The 22040-nt window shown below is 35.1% G+C and overlaps 2 protein-coding genes across 2 annotated transcripts; one reads left to right on the top strand and one right to left on the bottom strand.

Annotated features, from left to right (window-relative positions):
* Window positions 1-262: 262 nt before the first annotated feature.
* LOC126586311 (ferritin-3, chloroplastic-like) lies at window positions 263-2790 on the bottom strand. The gene is made up of 8 exons (XM_050251159.1): window positions 2322-2790; window positions 1835-1918; window positions 1694-1754; window positions 1474-1561; window positions 1077-1138; window positions 821-886; window positions 653-716; window positions 263-518 (listed from the first exon to the last, which is right to left on the bottom strand). Exons 1-8 carry the CDS (start codon window positions 2675-2677, stop codon window positions 466-468), a joined length of 834 nt encoding a protein of 277 aa, XP_050107116.1. The 5' UTR covers window positions 2678-2790; the 3' UTR covers window positions 263-465.
* A 7669-nt stretch (window positions 2791-10459) lies between these two features.
* Window positions 10460-11657, top strand: LOC126586394 (LOB domain-containing protein 12-like). Its single transcript, XM_050251268.1, has 2 exons — window positions 10460-10708; window positions 10955-11657. The coding sequence occupies exons 1-2, from the start codon at window positions 10553-10555 to the stop codon at window positions 11303-11305; spliced, it is 507 nt and encodes a 168-aa protein (XP_050107225.1). The 5' UTR covers window positions 10460-10552; the 3' UTR covers window positions 11306-11657.
* The last annotated feature ends 10383 nt before the right edge of the window (window positions 11658-22040 follow it).

Here is a 22040-nt window from a genome sequence, read left to right on the forward strand (position 1 = left end):
CGATTGAAATGTTTTTAAAGAAAATGTTTTTAAGTTTTAAAAGTACTAGAAGTGCACCTTGTAAGATGCACCAGTAATGTGTTTCTTTTAAAAACCACTTTAAGCGTTTTTCTAAGATTTACTTGTATTTTTATTAAGAATTGTTTCAAAAACATTATCGACAAAAATGCTTTTAGTCATTTTAAAAACACTCGAAAAAGTGACATATTTGGAAAAAAAACAAACCTATTTTATCAGAAAATTATGTCAACTTCTAAAAACATTAGGAAAAAAAACAGTGACATATTTGGGTGCCGGTTGCATTAATAGAAAGGATAAGTAGTTCACAAGCTGCATTCAAACTAACTTGACTAACATTTGTCCCAATCTAATCAAAACCCCTATAAACAGCTACAATCAGCGTACCAGACAGCATACGACCACTTTCAAACTGGTTACCGAGAAAGAACAGGGACAAACTCATCATCACGCAGCAACAGCATCCCCGTTGAGCAGCGCCTGGTCGAAGTGCCAGACCCCTGTAACGCACAGCAAAACATAGCGTTAAGAAACAATGCAATCGGATCAAGGAAAGGTTCTTATCATAAGATAGAAAGATATTGGTGTGGGATCAAGTAAAGATGATTCCGAAATTGAATCATGTGGATCTTACCGTGTCCTTTTCCGACTCTCCTTAGTTGAGCAACATATTCAGAGATTTTCTTGATGGCTTCCACCTGCAAAGGTAAAAGTAGAACATCAAAATCATGCTACGAGTATTATCCCTGTAGAAGAACCTTTCCAACTCGGGAGATAAACAAAGGAGGACAGCAAAATTTACCTGCTCGGTCAAATACTCGCTTTCAACAAAATCTGTTAACTGCACATCTTTGTTCTTCTCAGCAACCTGTTAGTCGTAAAGCCAAAGGTAAAAACATGTCTTGTAAGTTAGAACATGGCATAAAAAGATTTACTAATTCATAACACGAATCAAATGACGTTACTGGTGAACGACGATCAAATTAACCATATATAATCAGCTATATCAAATCATCTTAAGCTAATACAACAGCAGAGAATAAGAACAGATGCCTTACACTGTGTAAAAGGAGCAGCTTTTCATTTGTCAGTTTCTCCAAAGATAATGCAAGCTCCATTGCTGCATCAAAAGAAAAGGGACAGAGTTAGAGCTCGATAATTAACAGTCCTATAACTAGTTCAATGACACGAAATCATCTGCATAAACCAGGTCCTCGGGCCTTGCCTTCTCTTGTTTCTCGTTATCAATAACCCCATACATCACATCAAATTTATTGTTAAGAAGGTGATCAATTTTCTTCAAAACTCAATCCCAATGTGCTACGACACAACTAAAGACTAAATATATTCATGTAAATGATTATATAATAGAATGGTGTCCAACAGGCCAAAACATAATTTGTTAAATTAAAAGTTCTGGCCACAGATACACAATTGAGGGCCAATAAAACTAACCATACAAAGCATCTCCTTTCTCTGGATGATCAAACTCAGACAAAGGCATCAGAATAGACTGCAATTTCACTCTTCCACCACGCTTATTCTGAGAAATGCCGACATCAAACAAAAAAACACGATAAGGAATTCAGTTTTACAGAGCGAAACTTAATTTATAGCCTATTGGAGTAACAAAAACACACAAAATTATATACTAGATAAGGGCCAAGACAAACACCTGGTATTCCATAAATTTCTCAGCATGATCCCTTTCTTCCTCACTCGATTCCTTGAAAAAACTGCAATATAACAAAACCATAAATATTGAAATCATTGAATTAAATGCTAAATTTAGTAGTATGGATTTCCAGGAAATTACTTGGCAAGACCCTTGAGAGCAACATTGTCCCGATCGAAATAGGCGTACAAGGCATGGTATACGTACGAGACGTTGTACTCCACACTGTTATTCCACCAAAGAAACAAATCAATCAATCGTTAAGCACAGCAGAGCGTAAACAAATACAACCAAATTTCGACAAAGAACAGTGGGATTCGCAATTGCAATACTTTTAGATATGACATTCGAGACCAAACATACATACACAAATCCAAGAACAATGATTTAGCAATACATCCATACACAAATCCAAGCACGTACAGCTAGAACAACTTCACATTAAACAATTAAAGACACAATATTTCATATGATGAAAGAATGCTTTTGAAAGTTGAAACACACAATCGGATAACTAATCAAGATTTAAACTTTAACACACAGAATTCATTACGATAATCAAATATTACGTAAATAACAATTCTTTCATAGATATATAACATGTGAAGGGAAAAGAAAGAAAACCCACTTGATCTGCTCGTTAATGGCGGCCTCACTTTCGTCAGTGTACTTCTGGCGGGCCAGAGAGAATTGGGGGAGAGTAGGAACGAGATCGAGCTCCTTCTTCACCTCCTCAAACGGCTCGAAAACCACACCGGTAAGCGGCCGGTTAGTCGCATTCTTCGACGCGCAGACGACGACCCCACTTTCATTTTTCGCCGGAGGGAACCGGAGAATCGAAGACAGAGATGTGGAGGAGTTCAGAGGCGAGAACGAGTACGAAATGGACAGCGGTGGCGACGACGGCCCAGAGGAAAACAGAGGACCAAAACTGTCCCCGCGAGCAAGCAAGTGAGAGGAGGCTGCAGAGGCTTTGAGAAGCATGACTCTAGAGAGAGAAACAGAAGCGTTGCTGGAGAGGAGAGAGAGGAAATCAGGGTCAAAGAAGCAGAGAAAAAACCAGAGGAAATGGAGGGTTTGAGTGAGTGTGCGGAGGTGAAGGAGAAGAAGTGGGCTATATGGGTGGCTAAGGATCGTATGAACCGTTGGATCAAACACACGTGGACGGTTGTTATTGATTTGATGGGACGGGCGCGTGGCGGGCTTGTGGCGTGGGTGGACGTGCTGTGGAATCCAAGGAAATACGGAATTTTGGGGCGTGTGTTGAACTTTTTGGGGTCTCTTTTTGTTTTTTGATTTTCGTATGAAGTAAACAGCCAACTTTTTTTTCTGAAACTTTTACTCAAATTTCAATTTTTTTTAAACTTTTTAATTGGAAAATTAAATATTTAAATTAATTTTTTTGGTCAATTTTTCCTTACTATTAGTTTTTCATTCATTTCGTCCAAATTTTTGTTAAATGAAAGTATGTATACAATATATGAGAGTAGTTTCATCATTTCATTCTTTAAAATAATTGAAAATTCTAGATTTCTAAAATAATGACATGTGCAAATCTGTGTGATTATATAGTTTTTGTGTTTGAAGGTTTAGTAAAGTGACACTATTGTTCTCAACGGAGTGTCACGTGATATGCACGTGATAAGAGTTAAAGTTAATTTAGATTAAATCTATGGAAAACTAATAGTAGAGGGGAAATCGACAAAAAAAAAAGTTCAAGTTCTTAATTTTTCAATTAAAAAATTTAAGAAAAAATCAAAAACTAAATGAAAGTTCCAGAGAGAAAATTGACAATTTACTTTTTTTTATATGTTGCCACAAAAAGTTAGAAAGTAGTTTCTTATTAAATTAGAAAGTAAATTTCGAATAGGACTCTTGACAGTGGTATATAAGATAACCATAAAGGAAATACAAAAGTTATCTTTTTCACTCCCATTGAGTAGATTTGAATTTTTAAATTTATCTTTCTCACTACCATTGAGTACATTTGAATTTAAAAAATTTATAGTCAAAAGAAGATTTGAGTATGTCAACTTTCTACATAAAGATATTCCAGAAAATTCTTGCAAGTGACGCCAGACTAGACGGTCATATGCATTGAGCATCCTTACAACATGTTTTGGAGTGGTTAAGAGCTCTTGTACATGATAGACAAGTGAAACCGCCCTCAAAAAAGAAAAAGTGGATTACGAGCTCTTGAGCACCCTTATAAATAGAAGAACAAATACAACTCATGAGCTCGACTCACCTAGTCTTCTTCTTGATAAAAAGGTTAGATTGATTGTTTGCTCAAGATTAGGGGTGCAAGTTGGATTTGAAATTTCAATCTGAACAGAAATTTTTTATTCCATGCCCGAACATTTCTGATTCAAAAAAATGAAGAAATATTTGGGTACCAAATAGATTGTAACTACCCAATTTGAAAAAATTTCAAAGTCTTGCAGAATGTAGGAGATTCAATTTAGGTTTCAAAAATTATGAGATAAAACCGATTTCAAAATTTTCGATAATCTAAAATTCCAAAAGTAAAATTACTATTTGATGCTGAAACTTTGTTGAATCGGCATTGAAACGCTTGTTCCGATCCAATCCAACTGAAAATCACCCCTAATCAAAGATATGGGATAGGAAGGGCCAAATGCGATCCACATGCCAAGATTCTGGTTGTGACGTTTGACAAGCATGTTTTTGTCTTGAAGGTTTTGGGGGGTCACATTTTTTCTTTGTCTAGAAAAGTTGGGCTATTCTTTTTCCATCTGAATTTCTGAAAGGGATATTAGAAGGGGATATTATTAGCCTATTAAACTTGTGTTAAGATACTAATACAAACATCCCCCTCTTCCAAAGCTTCCAAGAGGTTAGGTGACAATTTTTAAAGTTAATTATAAATTATTATACAATAATACAAAATATATTACATGTGATCTACTATTTTAGTATATAGAAGGTTGGGTTTCTATCGTGTTTTCTGAGTTTGAAAACATCGCTTTTTCTAAATTAATATATTAGTTTCAAGTTGAGCCTTATCATTGGGATGGCCCACTATTCTGAGTGGAAGCCAAGAAGCGTACTCATGTTACATTGGCCATTATCATCCATAATTGGGCCTTATCATAGGTCCAATTTTCTACACAATATTAAGGGCCTTAGTCTTACTTGGTCTTACCAGATAAGCACTCCAATTTGTCCAAAGGAAACTTGTTCTTGCAGTTGCAGAACAAATCCAATTTGCCTCATCTTCCCCTAATTAGGTATAGAATTGCCAATTAGGTTAGTTGAACTTCAGACTTTCTATTTACAAATAAGAAGCAATACTACTGGACTGTAATACAGAGAGGGGAGCAAAGAGAACCTTTCGATACAAGCAATGGCGTAGCCTCAACAGCATAACTAGGATGCCAAAGTGAACTAGGTTGGGAACTTGAGGTAGGCTTTTAAGATATAGGTTTGGGCCAAACTGGAACTCCTCCAACTCTCTATGGTATTCCGCCTCCAAGGGAACATCAATTATTTGACCTCAAGCGTGTAATTTTAACCGCTTTAACTACAAGTCTCTTTCGAATATGGGTTGTATGATTCCTATGCTAAGATGTTGCAGAGTGCAAGAGACATTATAAATCCTAAAGAGATATTTGATATTGTTTAGCATTGAGATTACCAATGTTGGGGTTTTGCAGAAAGTGGGAATCATGAACTGATAGAAAACCATGCATGACCACGATGCTCATTTAATGCTGGCATTGGAGGTCTCATGTTTTCCCCTGGGCCGATGTCTGTTTCTTCCCTTATAATTTGTTTGTTTATTTGTACTAATTCTTGGAGATTCGATCATACAAACCAAGAACCATGCATGGTTCTTACCAATTTATTAGAGCTTAGGTATCCGACCCCTCTGTTTTGTAAAAGGATAAGATGTAATTAGTTAAGCATATTGCGTTAAGTTACGAGTGTTTTTACTGAAAGGACTTGGATTGGATGACACGGGTACACTGTCTTAGTGACATCTCATGCCAATAATACAAATGTATGCATTTATCGACGAAAGCTAAAAATTTCTTGTAGTGGTGGTAATCCGAAAAACAACTAAGTAAACTTTATGAAAGTACGGTTTATCCCACTACAATAATGAGGATGATTTCAAAAGACGATGAATCACAATTTCAATGTTACAAAAACATTACATGAGAGGCGGGAGGAGTTTTTAGGTTGGAATGACAAAACCAAAGCATTTTTGGTTATATATATAATATTTGATAGGAAGTAAAGTAGTATGAATGTATGTTTGATATTAAATACATATATTTTATTTGAAGATAACGCGTATATATATAGTCTGCAGCTTAACAAATGAATTACTATTAACGAAAAACATCACCATATACCTGTATTATACAAATTGCTCGCCTCTTTGACAAGAGTGTAACTCTATAAGAGTCACCACAAGAGCCAAAACATTTGGCACAATGAGTGACACATCCCGGCCCTGGCCCCGACCACGCCCTCACAATTTTGTTTTTGGGAACTCACACGAGAACTTCCCAATAGATCACCCATCATGGATTGCTCTCGTGCGAACTCGTTTAACTTCGGAGTTCCGATGGAACTCGAAGCCAGTGAGCTCCCAAAAGGCCTCGTGCTAGGTAGATATGAGAATATACATATAAGGCTTAGAAGATCCACTCCCCTAGGCGACATGGGATGTAACAATCCACCTCCCTTAGGGGCTCAACGTCCTTGTCGGCACACATTCGGCCAGGGATTGGCTTTGATACCAAATTGACACATCCTGGCACGGGCCCCCACCACATCCTGGGCTCGACTCCACCGTAGCACGATATTGTCCGCTTTGGGCCTCGACCATGCCCTCACGGTTTTGTTTCTGGGAACTCACACAAGAACTTCACAATGGGTCACTCATAATGGGATTGCTCTCGTGCGAACTCGCTTAACTTCGGAGTTCTGATGGATCCCGAAGCCAGTGAGCTCCCAAAAGGTATTGTGTTAGGTAGAAATGAGAATATACATATAAGGCTTAGATGATTCACTCCCTTGGACAACGTGAGATGTAATAAAGAGACTAGCTAGACCAGATGGAAACAAAACATTGTAGCATACCAACATGCAACGGAAGGAGGGGGGTTTGATTTTGGAAACATGAAAAGAAGCATGGAATTGTGTGATGAGCTATTAATGCAAGAGACTTTGGGCTTCTTCAAATCATATAAACAAATATCAATACTAATTAAATAATCTATGCAACTTAACTTATGTCAGGGCCTCATTAATTCTTGATAAGCTTGGTTTTTTTTTTTTAAGTTTTTTTTTATTTCTCTCCATTAATTAAAAAACCTTTTTTAATTAAGTTTCTCGTGTACAAGTGCATCTTTCTTTCTTATGAAGGAAAGATCATCTTTAGGGTTTTGACGGTTGAGTGTGATAATTTCCTAGTATATATGCATCGGTTTATACTCGGAAATATTTGGATTTTTGAATAAAAAACTTTTATATCATTAGACTCGATTTTAACAATGCATCTAACCATCAATTGTTTTGATACATATCATACATTAGAGCATGAATGTTCAGAATAACGAGATTTTCGATATTGACAACGCATCTAACTATCAATTGTTTTTATACATGTCATACAGCAGAGCATGAATGTTCAGAATGACGAGAGTTTCCGTCATTAAGCACTTTTTTATCGAAGGATAAGAGAGAGTTTCCGTCTTTAAGCACTTTTTTATTGAAGGCCCCTTGTCCTAGAGTATGACTTTCTTTAAAAAACAAAATAGAAGAGGAGATTTTGTGCTCGTTGATTGTTAGATCATGTCTTCTATGAGTAAGCAGTTTCAAATACTATGATAGTGATTAGTGAATAGTGATGAGTCTAATGACTGATGAACTAATCACGGGTTCGTTCAACGTTCCACATTGCTTAATTTCGACAAATTATAAAACCAATGGTTCTGCATTGCCCAAGTATATCTAAGATTATATCAACTACACAATCTGTATATTATTATTTTTTGGAAATTTTAACAAAACACTCCCGGTACTGTTGACTTTTAACGAAAAACCACATTTATATTTTTCCCTGGTACTATTCACTATACTTTAAAAAAAAAATTCATTAAAAATGAAGTTTTTTTTGAACTTTTCGCTAGTTTTCCTTTATTTTTTTAATCTATATAAATATATGCTCACGAGATACGATGAATCTAAATACTACCTGCTTAAGTTGTTAATTGCTTTTTTTTTTCCTTTAATTCCCTTTCTTTTGTGCAACAATTAAAAAAAATAAAAAATTGAGATCCTCTTCGGATCTACAAGTCCAGAGCCAATGGATCAGAGATCCGAGCCGTTTAAGGAATAGAGAGAGATGTGGACCCTTAATTTGTGTCAGATGGGCTAATGAAATATGTTAATGGTATCCGTAGGTTTAAAATGAATAGCCCGGATCTCTGAGTCTGCCGATTTCGGACACAGAGATCAAAAGAGGACTTCAATTAAAAAAAAAAAGTAGGAATACCAGAGAGTTCTATATTATATGTTATTCAAAGGACTAATTGGAACAAGATATATCATAAGACAAGTTAATTCTAGTTGCACTATGTACTACACTCTGCTTCAAAAAATGGAACATGTTCCAAGTTTTGTTCGTGACTCACATCACATGCATGCATACAATGGATGCACACTAGAGACTCAAATATTGCACACCTAAACTCCTTTGTATCTTATATAAATTTGACTTTAAAAAAAAAACACGATGACATTTTTAGGGTGTTTACAAAACGCGTATTCCGCAATATATTTGCTATAATCATTCTAAATCTTTCTACAAGGAGCAAGTTGGCCATACGTGCAAGTCGATAAAAAATCAAATCAACATTACAACTTACGTACAATTTGGGGTAGCCATTTTTTTTCGGTGCGACAAGAAATACTAAAATTATTTTTGTTGAAAACAACTTACTAGAAGGGGAGTGAAATGTTGAAATATCTGAATAACTCTAAATACAAGTTATTAAAATTTAATCGAGTTAGAATGAGATGAAGAATTAATGATTTTAAAAAATTTGACATGAAAATCGTTTAAAATTTTAGTTCATATGATCATATGACAAATTAAAAAAAAATGTATAGGTTCATATAACATTTTAAAAAATTCTCTTATTTAATCGGTGATAAAGCAATACCCCACTGATGGCCGGTTACACCCAAGAGAAAGCGTGGAGGTGGGCCCCGTAATTAATGCACTCGAACAGAGACCCCGTCTTCGTGATATACAGCAGCTGCTCACTAGCTCTAGGTAATGCAAAAATATACAAGTTTTAAATTACTTATTAGAATATTAATTTGGGTGAAATTATATAAGTACAATTTTTTGGGACCGTTGGTTGATCTAACCAATGATTTGAGTCATAAAATATATTCAGTGAGAGAAAGCATTCACGTGAATGTTTGTGGGTCTAAGTTCTAACAAACATTCACAATTAGCCGTCATCTTGGCTCTCTAGTTTATTAGGGTTTAGTTAAGCAAAACTTACTATACCATATTACAAATTATTTACATGGACTAAAAATAATATTTACTCATATATTAAGTAGGGTAAAAATTAGTTATTAGCCTTCATACCAATTCTACAAGCCTAGCTATTGTAACTTCTTTGATATACAACAACGTTTGGAAATGCTTTTACAATTACTGAGAATGCTTTTGGTGAATTGTTTTTGAATTTAAAAGCACTTCAAGTGTTTTTTGGAAGAAACAATAGATATGTGCTTTTTGGAAGAAACACCATGCATGAAGCACTTCAAGTAGTCTTTTAGGATCCCTCTTGAATTTTTACTATGAATTTGTTTAAAAAATATTTTCACCAAATTTCAGTCATTTTAAAAATAGTTATAAATAAGCCATTAATATTGAACACATTATTCACAAAAATTGAACATAAAACTTGTCATTATTTCAGGTGAAAAAAGTACTATAAACCGGTAATACTAGTGACAACCTAGTTATTAAACCTTATAATCTCCTAATAATTAGCTCAAAAATGTTCATATAGAAGCAAGGAATGTAAACAGATCCTCAGCATAAAACAAATGTTGGAAAGAGTCAAAGAAGAATGTGGAAGCCATACAACTCTTTTCTTTGACATGAAGAACAAGCGGGGGGCGGCGGGCGGCGGCCAACTTCTAAAGAACAAGCGGGGGGCGGCGGCCTACTCCTAACCTTGGATTTTGAGAGCCAAATTATATTAGATGGGGCCATCCAAATACACACACACACTTGAAGTTAGCTAATTTATTTTTCAAAATTTCATTTATATGACTATTTTTAAGTTGGGGTGGTCGAACCCTAAAACCGACAAGCAAAAAATAATTGTAAAATCATAATTATATATTTTTATTATAAGTAATATTATACGCTAATTTATACTAAGAAGAGAAGAATTTGAACGAGGGAGATACAGAGCTTGAAGCCTTGAACCATTGCTAGCAAAGCAAAATGCATTTGTTTGGTTGATAGCATTCTAAAACGTTGTGGCACGGTTTGGACAAAAGAATGCTACACTAAGAAATCAATGATACCCACGTACTCACTTATGTGAGATATTTAGCTATTTAAACTAAATTAATTAACTTATTTTAATTCCAATTAATTAATTATTATCTTTTTCTAAGACAGTGTAGTTTGATCTATATTTCAGACTTAAAGCCCCACACGTTCTCTTCTATCATAAATAGAGACCACCGATCCATTTCATTTCCTCCAAGTTGTAGTTTTCAGTCACACTTTCTTCCTCTTCTTAATTTCCACTACTCTCCAAATCAAAGCATTACGCAATCAACATGGCCGGAACTTCTCCGTGCGCTTCCTGCAAGTTGCTGCGACGCCGATGCGCCAAAGACTGCATTTTTGCTCCTTTCTTTCCTTCAGATGACCCCCACAAGTTTGCCAATGTTCACAAGATCTTTGGTGCCAGCAATGTTAGCAAAATGTTGCAGGTCCTTATTTCTACATATTTTCTCTACTTTTTTTTTTTTTCTCGTTAACGTGTTAGGAGGGTTTCAACCCTCAAAACCTCTTCCAGCAAGAAGAAAAATATTACTAGACAAGCTAGGTTTATGAGGGGTATTGAGAAGAAAAATATCACTATAGATGAAAAATTAGCTGGCCCAAATGCTTTATTTAAAACAGACCATATCATTAAGCGTTGTCGTTTAATTGAATTATTCGTATGTATGTTGCAGGAGCTTCCGGTTCATCAGAGAGCAGATGCAGTGAGCAGTTTAGTGTATGAAGCAAATGCAAGAATGAGGGACCCAGTGTACGGATGCGTTGGGGCCATCTCTTACCTGCAAAACCAAGTCTCCGAGCTACAAATGCAGCTTGCTGTGGCTCAAGCTGAGATCCTTTGCATCAAAATGCAGCATGAGCCCATGGTCCCTCCACAACAGATAATGGACGGGCCAGATGATCAGAAATCGTATTTTCTCCACAACAACAATCTCGCTCAGTACCTCAGTTTTCCCCCTTCCAGCAATGTAATCCATGACTCTCTCAATAGGGAGAACATTTTCGGACACGACATGGTTTCTTAATAAAGTTTGTAATAACATGTATTAGGCTTTTAAATAACTAATTAGTGTGTTCTAAATTTTTCTTCGCTGAGTAGGTCTTCTAATAATGATTTCGCTGATCGTTTGAAATTGTTCCTTTAGAAATTTTCCTGAAAAAACTAATCGTAGATTCTTCTCTCCATCAGAACATTAGGGCCGTTAGACTTAGAGAGGATTGACCTATAGAACAAGGGTAAGATGGCCAGGGTCAACTCTATAGCATGTGATGAAGTGATAAATTAGGATTTTTTATCAGTAACTTACTGAACAAACAGCTTCTATGTATCTATAAAATAGCACATAGATGCACAAGGGTCGGTGGCCAATTTCAACAGTATGGAACATAAATTAGGGTTCTTGCATATTATTACTTTTTTTTTCACCGGAATTATCTTGCTGTGGTTCTTCAAGGACAAAAACTATAAAGTGTCAGCACATCGAACTTAATTTTGAGAGTCTGGACTCTGGAGCAATGGTTTTACCTAATAAGCCAAAGGTTGGAATTTCATGGACCTCGATCCTGTTGCAAGAAAGACAAAACCCAAATTTACTGCTCTTCTTTCCCAAAACCCTAAATTTCAAAAAAGTTTCTACATACGACACAGAATATAAGGAATTTATCTACTATATAATTGATAGTTCAGTCTCATATTTTCTCACATGGTCAGAGATGCCATTTGTGTTTGTTTTTAAGGTAATGAAAAGCACCACTTCAGATAAGTGCTTTTAGAACTAGAAGTGAGAAACTTCACTAAAATTTAACTCTTCAGTGTCTTAAAGTTAATGATAGGCTTGCAGCTGCTGCTTTGCTTCCATTTCCGATTTAATTAGTATCTAATTAAACTAGTAATTTCTAGCCTAATCTTCACAATTAGGAAAAGCAAAAAATTTGGCATGCCGCCACCTGTTGCAGATAATAACTTGTTCTTCTAGCTTGTTCACGTGGGGTGTAGTGTAAGGAAGCGGAGGTTCAGTGCATGAGAAGTATACAGTAGCAGAAATTAATATTAATTTGTTAGGACTAATATAATATGTTTTTCTAGATTCATCTCTCAAATCAATACATTACAAAAAATGATTAAGTGATTTTCGAACATTTCTTTCTTTTTGTATATATTTATAATTTTTTTAAAAGAAAAACTAATGAAAATGGTTTGAAAACTTTGAGTTTTAACAATACAAATAAAATAAATGGTAAAATAAATAGTAGTAGGATTGATTTTTTAATGTAAAACTGTGATTTTTCATTAAAGTAAACAATACTAACAGTTTTTCGTTAAAACTTCATTTTTTTAATTGTTTAATTAAATAAATACAAAAAAAAAATTAAATCAAAACAAACAAGGGTGCAAAAAAGAAAAGAGACAAAAGGCAACAGTTGAAGGCAAAAACAAAAGGCAACAGTTGAAGATTCCTCAGCTTTGTTTAATCTGGAAGCATTAACTTCCCAAGTCAAACTAAAAGGTTTTAATATATTTTTTATAGTTTCATCTTTCATGTCAAATCATTCGTTTTGCGTAGTTCTATGGTGGGTGTTTCTTGCTGTACTTAAGCCATCTCCAACCAACCGAAGGGTTCAGAGGACCAGATGATCGAAAATAGTACAAAAATTATCTCCAACTGAAGGTTAGATTAGAGAGCTCATAGAATCTAAGAGGGCTCCACAGAATCTAAAAGGGCCGGAGGGCTGGTCAGAAAACTGATTAATCCTATCGGTTATAACCGACATGAATTCTTAAAAAAAAATTTGAATCCAACGGCTAGCTGGCGCCAGTAACCGTTGGATTCAATTTTTGTTTTTATTTTTTTTTTAGGTTTTTTGGGCTTTTTTAAAATTAAAAAAAAATTCTCAAAAATCCTATAAATACCTAAACCATTCATTCACCATTCCTCACAAAATTTTCACCATTCCTACACCATTTCAATTCTCATATTTTCCTTCCTCTTTCAAAAATCTATCCTTCAATTTTTTCAATAATTTTCAAATGACCTCGTCTGCAATGAAGGGTAAGGCTTGGACCCGAAAAGAAGATGAAGCTCTTTGTAAGGCTTTTAGATGGGTGTCAGAAGATAGTGTGAGGAGGAATTGTCAAACAAATGACGGTGTTTGGATTCGTGTGTCCAAAAAATACTTAGAGTTCTATGAAGGCACCACTCCAGTGAACATTCAAAACCACGAGAGTTGTTCTTCAAGATGGAAGAAACATCTTCAACCAAGTTTGAACAAATGGCATCAAGCATTGTTAGTAGCCGCAAGTAGACATGAAAGAAACGCTAATTACTACGACGAAGTAAGTGTTTTCACAATTTATTTTAAATATTTAATTATATTACATTTAATTTCATAAATTAATTTCCTTTAATTTTTTTCTAGGTACGCCAAGTGGAGGAATTGTATATGGAGAGCAGCTTGAAACCCTTTCAGTTTCACAGCTGTTGAGAAATTTGTAAAGGGTGGGTGTTATTTGAAGATACAGAGAGCTCCTACGTCGGTGTTTGGAACTGCATCCTTAGCTGTAGATATGGATGAAGATGGATCTCCAACCATTCAACAAATAAGGGTAGAAAACCGTCTTCGGATGAAGGTTCCATACCTAGGACTATGGGATGAAACAAGGCGCCAATGTTGAAGGAAAAAGGCAAGGCAAATGATGATTACGCCGCTTACCATGAAGTGGCGGCCTCATTGCGATTATTGGCGGAGTAAAATGCCCTTGAGGCGGAAGAAAGGAAGTGTAGGCATGAAGAACGGGCCAAACAAATACAAGAGGAGATGGATGATAAGAATATGGAAAGGAACACTTCGAATTACACTCCAATGAGTAAGGCCTATTTTGATAGGAAAAAAAAAAAATTATGAGCCGACGGCAGTTGTTTACCTCTGACTATACTCCTACGATGGCGGATGATGAAGATGATGTTGATTATGGATATTAAATTTAAGTTGTTGTAGTTTTTAAATTTAAGTTAATGTTGTTTTCAAATTTAATTTGTAGTTTTTAAATTTAATTTGTCGTTTTTAAAATTTAGTTGTAGTTTTTAAATTTAAGTTTTTGTAGTTTTTAAATTTAATTTGTCGTTTTTAAATTTTAGTTGTAGTTTTTAAATATAAGTTGTAGTTTTTAAATTTAAGTTGTTGTTGTTTTTAAATTTAAGTTGTTGTAGTTTTTAAATTTAAATAATAAATTATGTTTGGCCCTATGACCCTCGGTTGAAGACGATTTTTTGTGACATGGCTAAAACGAGCCCTCTGGCCCTCGGTTGGAGACGGAGGCAAATATGACCCTGTACTATTTATTAAAATATTAATATCTTGGAGGACCAGAGGGCTAAAATGAACCCTCTGGCCAACCCTCGGTTGGAGATGGCCTTACGTCGTATGGTCTCACCAGTACCACCATAAAATTAACTGGTATTACAAACTTAATTTTGGGTATTAATTGGTTGCTTAATTGTGGGTTTAGTGGACATTTTCATCCTTATTATATGGTTTATTAATGTATATTTAATTTCCATTTGCTTCCATCTTTTGTAATATATATTCTGTTTGTCTTGGTTGAATTAAGGGATTAATCTTTTCCTAATTGGTAATTAGTTAATCTCTTAAAGGGTGATCAAAGAATGATTAGTTTTCCCTTCAAGATTAACACACTGCGAGACTAAAAGTAGCAGATTACTTGTAGATCAATATATAAAGAAAGATGGAAATCATAGTTTAAAAGAAAAACTAACAAAAAGTTTTCAAAAACTTTAGTTTTAATAAAAATGACAAAACAAAAGTGTAAATGAATAGTACTATAAGTGACTTTTCAAGATAAAAATGTTATTTTCGTTAAAAGTGAACAATACCGAAAATATTTTACTAAGATTCTCAAGTTTAAAATGGAAAGCATAGTTCAACACTAAAAGGTGAGGTTATATTAAGTACTAATGATTATCCTGCATAGTTACATAACTATCACATCATGCATGGCCCTTAGCGAATTCATAGTTCGTTTTCTTATTATTAAGAAGACAAAAAACTGTTTTGAAGAATAAAATCCTGAGAACCACCATTATTAAAGCAAGTTCATCTCTAAAAAAATGCGTCATATACAATTAATTTAATCCACTTAGTGAATAATGATAGACCCCAATAAACAGTAATAGGCTAAATACATTTCCACTCCTAACAAAATATAGCCTAGTCAATTTTATTAAAATTTTATTACTTTTTATTATAAAATAATAAAAATTTATTTTATTTTTAATTTCTGACTTTATAAAAAATATTATTAATTTTTGATATATTTATTTATTTATTTATTAAGTTTTTTGGCTGAAAAATCTGGACCATTGGTCTAGAAATTGAACGGTCCTCATTATGCTACATTAGTAGCCATTAATTTTAAATTTCATTTTTTTTACCATTGGAAATCTAACGGCCCAGAAAACTAGCCGTTGGAAATCCAACGGCCTAGAACGAGCCACGTGGCCTCACCATATGAACTGTAAGTGCGCCTGCACATGCGCATATGGGCCCTACTCCATTTTTTCTGTCGGGGACGCGCCCCCACTCGAGCGTGTATCACAAGCGCCTGACACAAAAAAAAATCCAGTGGACTTTGACGTAAGCCTGACGTCAGATGGCTGGGCTGTTGGATTTGTCGATTCTAGGCCAGTCTCTTGCCTGACTTGGGCTGGTTGCCAGCCTATTAGGCTGGGGTGAAGTGATTTGGCTGGGGGCTGACCTGTTTTGGGTGCTGGCTACTGGCTGCCGGGCAATCCACTCCCGGTGGACTTGCTCTTACTAGAGTTGGCTTAGGGAGAACAAAAGGTGCTAGGACCCAAATTTGAAGGACCTCTAAAAAATTTTGCAATCTAATGTATATATGTAATAAAGATCTGGCATTCGTGTCGTGTTTCTCGTGTTCGTGTCATACCCAATAGGTTATATATTGTGTCTATGTAGCAATTGGACATAAACGCTCAACTGTGGCACAATTGGTTCAACTTTCACATGTTTCAGACTTATACATTAATAATTATGAATTTTATTTATTGTGAACTCTCTTTAAAATACTATTCATGAGGGTTTGTATGGTTTTAAAAGTTCAAACAATAATGTACCCATCCTCAAAGCGTAGAGAGTGCGATTACGAGCGTTTACATATTTTTTTCACATTTTTCACACTTGTAAATTAATTATTATAATTTTTTTAATGTGTTGGTATTTTCAAATTATTTGATATTTTTATTTTTAATGTGTTTTATAATTTTTTTAATCTCACTCTTTGCCTATAGTAGACTACAAAAATAAATAAATAAAACTTTAATTTTTAAAATTTATATAGAATATGACACACCCCGACCCAGAGGATCAAGGCGTGCTGGCCGTCACGTGAGCGTGACGTAACCAAAAGTGCGACACGGAAGCAAGATATAACAGAATATGAAGGAATTCAAACCAATCTCTAGTAGAACCACCTACTAGAATAAAAGGATGAGTTATAAGGTAAACACATAAATTCAGAGCATAGGTTTAAGTGCAGTCAAGTAGGACCAAAATAAAAGTACAACACCCGCAAGTGAGTCCTACATGTAGAGCGTCTGTCAGAATGCCGGAAAAAGACCTCGAGAGTCACCAACCGCTAACTAGAACCTGGAGGGGCGCAAAACAAAGATGAGTGGGTCAGTAAAATCAAAGATTTTCCAAAACATTTCATTTAAAACATTTATAACCCCTCACCGTAAAACCTGTATACTTTCCCAGAAAAATAGTATATAAACATATATATACACATATCATCAAAACTCAGCTCATATCCATCAACATAACATCTCAGAAATAATATGCCACGACATGCCAAATATAATCAGAAATGCATCAATATCAATCAGGTGAAATAATAAATCAACCGAAGACCCTACAATGGTCCTGTACGGCTGATTCTAAAGCTCAACATCCCACTCAGCCGGAGTCACCACAGTGACCTATACGGCCCTGCCGGAGTCACCAACTGTGACCTGTACGGCACTACACTGCACATCACTCGAAACTACGTATAGTAGTCTGTACGATGAAAGGTGTATAAATACGCTCTAGTGCTTCTCTCATCAATCATCAGCGCGCATAACTAAGGTCACCCACTAGTCGGAATCACATCTAGTGATCTATACAACTAGCATGTCGGAACCCTCACATGGTCTGTACGACATCCACCTACTTGGATCCAAGACGAGCGTGCGGTGTGGTGAATAATAATATAAGCACTAACACCTAGGGTGCAGGTTATGAGCTTTCAATGCAATTCTCATAAAATAACTCATCTGAATAATATAAAAAACTCACATGTGCGTCCACTGCGTCAATTAACATATATATGCATCCATTATCAAACTAAATATCTCAACATTTGCATGCATGGCAATTTAAATCATAATTTTCATATAAACGCATTTTCTGGGAAAAACAGTTGTATATAGGTAATACGAAAACAAAACTGCCCACTCACTGATAAGTCGATGGGTCGTAACCCCCGTGACGTCCCTGGATGCGCTCGTCCTCGGGATAAGTGTCACCTATATGCGAAACAACTATAAAAGCGTTAATTTAAACACATAACCAACAATTCGAAATAACTTCTCATACGATGCTCAATTTGGCTATATGAATATACCACATCGACCTACTCGACGTCACGGACGTCGAGAAATTTTTAAATAAATTTTTGGAGGCCGCACGCGCCCCCACGCGCCAGGACAGGCACGGGGACACACGCCCCCACGCGCATCATCTTCCCCAGCCAGTCGCCGGACTGGTTTTTTTCTGGTGGCCGGATTCTGGCGAGTTTTAAAACTTCTTGTTCTCCTTCGTTTCTCAACCATTTTCTTCGTATTTTATACCAAAATGAAGCCCCAAACATGTAGAATCACGATACACTATTTTTAAGCTCCAAAAACAACTAAATCTCACCGGAAAAATCCAAGCAAAACCGGCCAAACTCAACCCTCGTGATCCCGACGTCCAAATCCTTTAAACGAAGCACTCCGAGCTTCCTTAGGACCTCACTAAGCTCACTATAAGCTTAGAATTCCCTGAAACACAACATTTCACGTGTGCATGAACAGTGACCAAAAATGGGGGGTTCGGGTTCACGTGAAATCGAAGGTTCCACGTCCTAAAACTAGCACCAATCAACTCAAAACATCACAAAGATGAAGATTCTTACCTTGTTTGCTTCGATCCACTGAGTTTTGGGGGATTTTGGGTGTGGCCGTACGTTTTGGGTGAGAGAGAGTGAGAGAGGGTCGTGAGGGAGGAGAGAGAGAGACACGGGAAAGAGGGGGAGGAAAAGGGAAATGTCCCGATGGTGTGTGTGTGGTCTCCAAACAAACCCAACATCAAACCCTAACCATACAAATTTACAAAACCATTAATTTTAATCCATCCCAATTTAAATATATTTTTCCAAAACTTATATAAAGTTAATCCAAATAACGTCACACACACACATACCTTAATACCCGCTAAGGGTAAATCTGTCATTTCACGTCCTTAATAAGAAAATCCCGGGACGAGCTGTGACAGAATAATAATACCATAATGATTAATAAACAATATAACATATCTACTATATCAATTGTATTTTATAGTAAGTTTTTTTTTAGTAGTTTAAAAAATTAAAATCATCAAAATAACTTTTTTCTAATCGTGTCGAAACAGGTTATCCGCGTGTCATTCTCGTATAAACCTGTTAAGGACCCGTTATTAATGAGTTCTTATCGTGTGACCCGATAACGATCTGATTAGTTATCGTGTGAACCCGAAGCCCGTTATTTTCGTGTCGTGTAAGAAATTGCCAGGTCTAATGTAATAATGTTATATGTTAAAAAAATATTTTTATTAGCACTATAAAATCTCATTGTGCATTCTTTATAAGTGTATTTTTTTTTCTAAATATAAAAGTTTAGAGTGTACAATAAGATACTCTGGAGTGTCAATAACAACACTGAAAAAAATGATTTTTTTTTCCAATTTTATTGTATAATAATGCTATATATTCAAGTGAAGCTTTAAAGTTAAAGTTTTTTTTAAGCTTCTTTTTCCTGTTTGGTTGTTTAATATTGAACTGGTTTTGTCACTTAGTACTACGGTTTAGTCGTATTCCTCATCACTTGTAAGTGAGAGGTCTTAAGTTCAATTATCACCCAATGTGAATTTGAACCACATCATTACTAGCCCATTGTGAGGCTAAGCCTACCCCTCCCTTTAGTGTAGATAATATTGTTTGTTGAAAAAAATATAGTGAACTAGTTTTGATTATTTAGTGAAGATTACGTTTGTAGCTCTTTTTACTTACTATATAATAACATTTCTAAACTAGTTAGTGAGTCCTAAAGTTTGTTTTGACTTAAGTTATTACTTTCTAACATTAATACATTGTCGTACTTTTTTTGAAAAACTATCTTAAAGAGTTAAATTTTGAACATGACTCCCGAAATCTTAGAGAAATGCCTGGTTATTACACTTAACATTAGCAGCTAATAGCTGATAGGAGATTATATTCACACACCCCAAATTACTTCTCTCACACCCTTTTAATTTTTCTAATATTTTGCTATCAAGTGTTAGTGGTATGTAGAAAATATGAAAAAATTAAAAAGGTATGAGAGAAGTAGTTTGACATGTGTGAGAAATAGTTTGACATGTGTGAATATACTCTCTCTCTCTCTCTCTCTCTCTCTCTATATCTCTATATATATATATATATATATATATATAAAGATTGGGGTCTGCAAGCTGTTCACAAGTTCTTGCATAAAGTAAAAATTCCCATCACTTCTGGAGAAGATGTATAATTTGCAATGGCCACTTGCACAGAGATTTCAGCATGAAAACTAGTAGAACTTTGGGGACCAACTTGATCTAGACTTCTAGTACATGAAACATCTAGTGGGGCTAGAGCTTAGTAGAGCCAAATGGCTTTGAAAACAAATAACTAAACACCATATTAATGAAAATTAATTAATTAATATTATGTTTGACAAAACAATGGTATCCCTAATCTGTCCCTCTTATCTTTCAACCTCGATGTTTGCCTCTTCAGTCTTCATGGAGATAACAATATATAGGTAGTGGGGGAGCCTTTCTATATTTCTTTTGACTCTTTGAGGGCTCGAGATTAATATATAATACTTCCAAAACACAGATTAATTGATTGAAAGCCTTATTTATAATCTCGTTATAAAGTTACAAACACTTGGATGCCAAAAATCCCGAAGTGATTAAGATATAGATGTTAAATGTTGATCACAATATGTTTAGTCAAATGATTATATTTTAATTTTGGAAACACAAACAACTCCCTCCTAAGAGCAACTCTAACCCTAAATTGTCCCACCTATTCAGTGATTAAATCCACCAATTCTTCCAAATTTACTCCAACCCATGCCAATTGCCCAACCTATAAGGTGGGCCCATCTCTCACGGACGAATAGTCAGGCGAGAATGGCTTGAGGTTGTTTAACGTTAGTCTGAAGTCACCCACATTATCAATTTTCTTTCTACAAGGTGCACACGCACGTGGGTGTGACTTGTGAGTCGTCTGACAAAATCCAGGCGGCACGCTGTAATAGTCTACAAATTTTGGCCATTGGATTTCCCAAATCCCACGGTCCTTTTTAATCTTGATTTTAAAAATTCAAAATATATATATATATGTAAAAGATATTGTTTTCCACGTGGTACAACTTGGACTCTTGGATTGAAAAAAAAAATCATCCAACAACCCATATTAGTTTTGTTATTAAAAAAATTCGAAAATTATAAACAAATACCAAAAAAAAAATTAAAAGAATATGAACGGTGGCGTGACCGGGACTGAATTGTAATTTCGGATAATAAAACGTGGTATGACATGATTAGCTAAAAGTCTTATTCGAAACTAAACATAATATTAATTTTTTTTAAATAAATTTTTAATGTTAATTGCCCAAACAATTTATTTACGGATGAAAATACACTCCGACAATTACTGTTCACTAAAATAATAATTGCCAATTGCCCAAAGAGCCAGATAATAATCGCCCTAAGACGTGGAGTTGCCCTAATGGTATTTGCAAACCCATCACTATAAAGAAAATTTCAATCATTATAAAGGCATCAGATGTTTTCCACTTTTGTGCAAACCCATCACTATAAAGAAAATTTCAATCATTATTAAAGGCATCAGATGTTTTCCACTTTTGTGCGACACATTTTTCCCACTCTTGCAGTCTTGCTTTCGAGATCGTTCTACATGGCATTAATTGAATACATGAAAATATGCAACTAAAACACTAAGATATATTTTAAACCTATCACGTATTGTTATGTATTTCAACTTAAATACTAAGATATATTCTAAATCTATCACATATTGTTATGTATTTTAATTTGCTAACGTGGGTGCACAAATATTTACATGTTCCCTACCCCAACTTTTCTTTAAAAAGTTATAGTTATTTTCTTTAAGTACATTTTATATTCAGACTCGGATTTGATACTACTGGAGGACACTAAACTGTTTGACAAGAAATGCAGATAACCCCATAGTCAAGTAGGTGGTTTTTACTTTCTAGGTTTATGTCTGTGGTTGGAACTAGGGTTTATAGATGTGAAGAAGATTGAGGAAGCTGAATTAGGGGAAACAAAGTAAGTATATCGGATTTAGGGTTTAAAATTCCTTTAAGTTTG

Source organism: Malus sylvestris, chromosome 1, assembly GCF_916048215.2.
Source record: "Malus sylvestris chromosome 1, drMalSylv7.2, whole genome shotgun sequence".
NCBI lineage: Eukaryota > Viridiplantae > Streptophyta > Magnoliopsida > Rosales > Rosaceae > Malus > Malus sylvestris.

Excerpts from the sequence above, each read along its gene's own strand:
- LOC126586394 (XM_050251268.1), top strand. The coding sequence starts at position 10,553 with ATGGCCGGAACTTCTCCGTGCGCTTCCTGCAAGTTGCTGCGACGCCGA. Across the intron at positions 10,709-10,954 it reads ATGTTAGCAAAATGTTGCAG|GAGCTTCCGGTTCATCAGAG; the intron begins GTCCTTATTTCT and ends TGTATGTTGCAG.
- LOC126586311 (XM_050251159.1), bottom strand. The coding sequence starts at position 2,677 with ATGCTTCTCAAAGCCTCTGCAGCCTCCTCTCACTTGCTTGCTCGCGGG. Across the intron at positions 1,139-1,473 it reads GAAAGGAGATGCTTTGTATG|CAATGGAGCTTGCATTATCT; the intron begins GTTAGTTTTATT and ends CTTTTGATGCAG. Across the intron at positions 519-652 it reads GAGAGTCGGAAAAGGACACG|GGGTCTGGCACTTCGACCAG; the intron begins GTAAGATCCACA and ends TGTGCGTTACAG.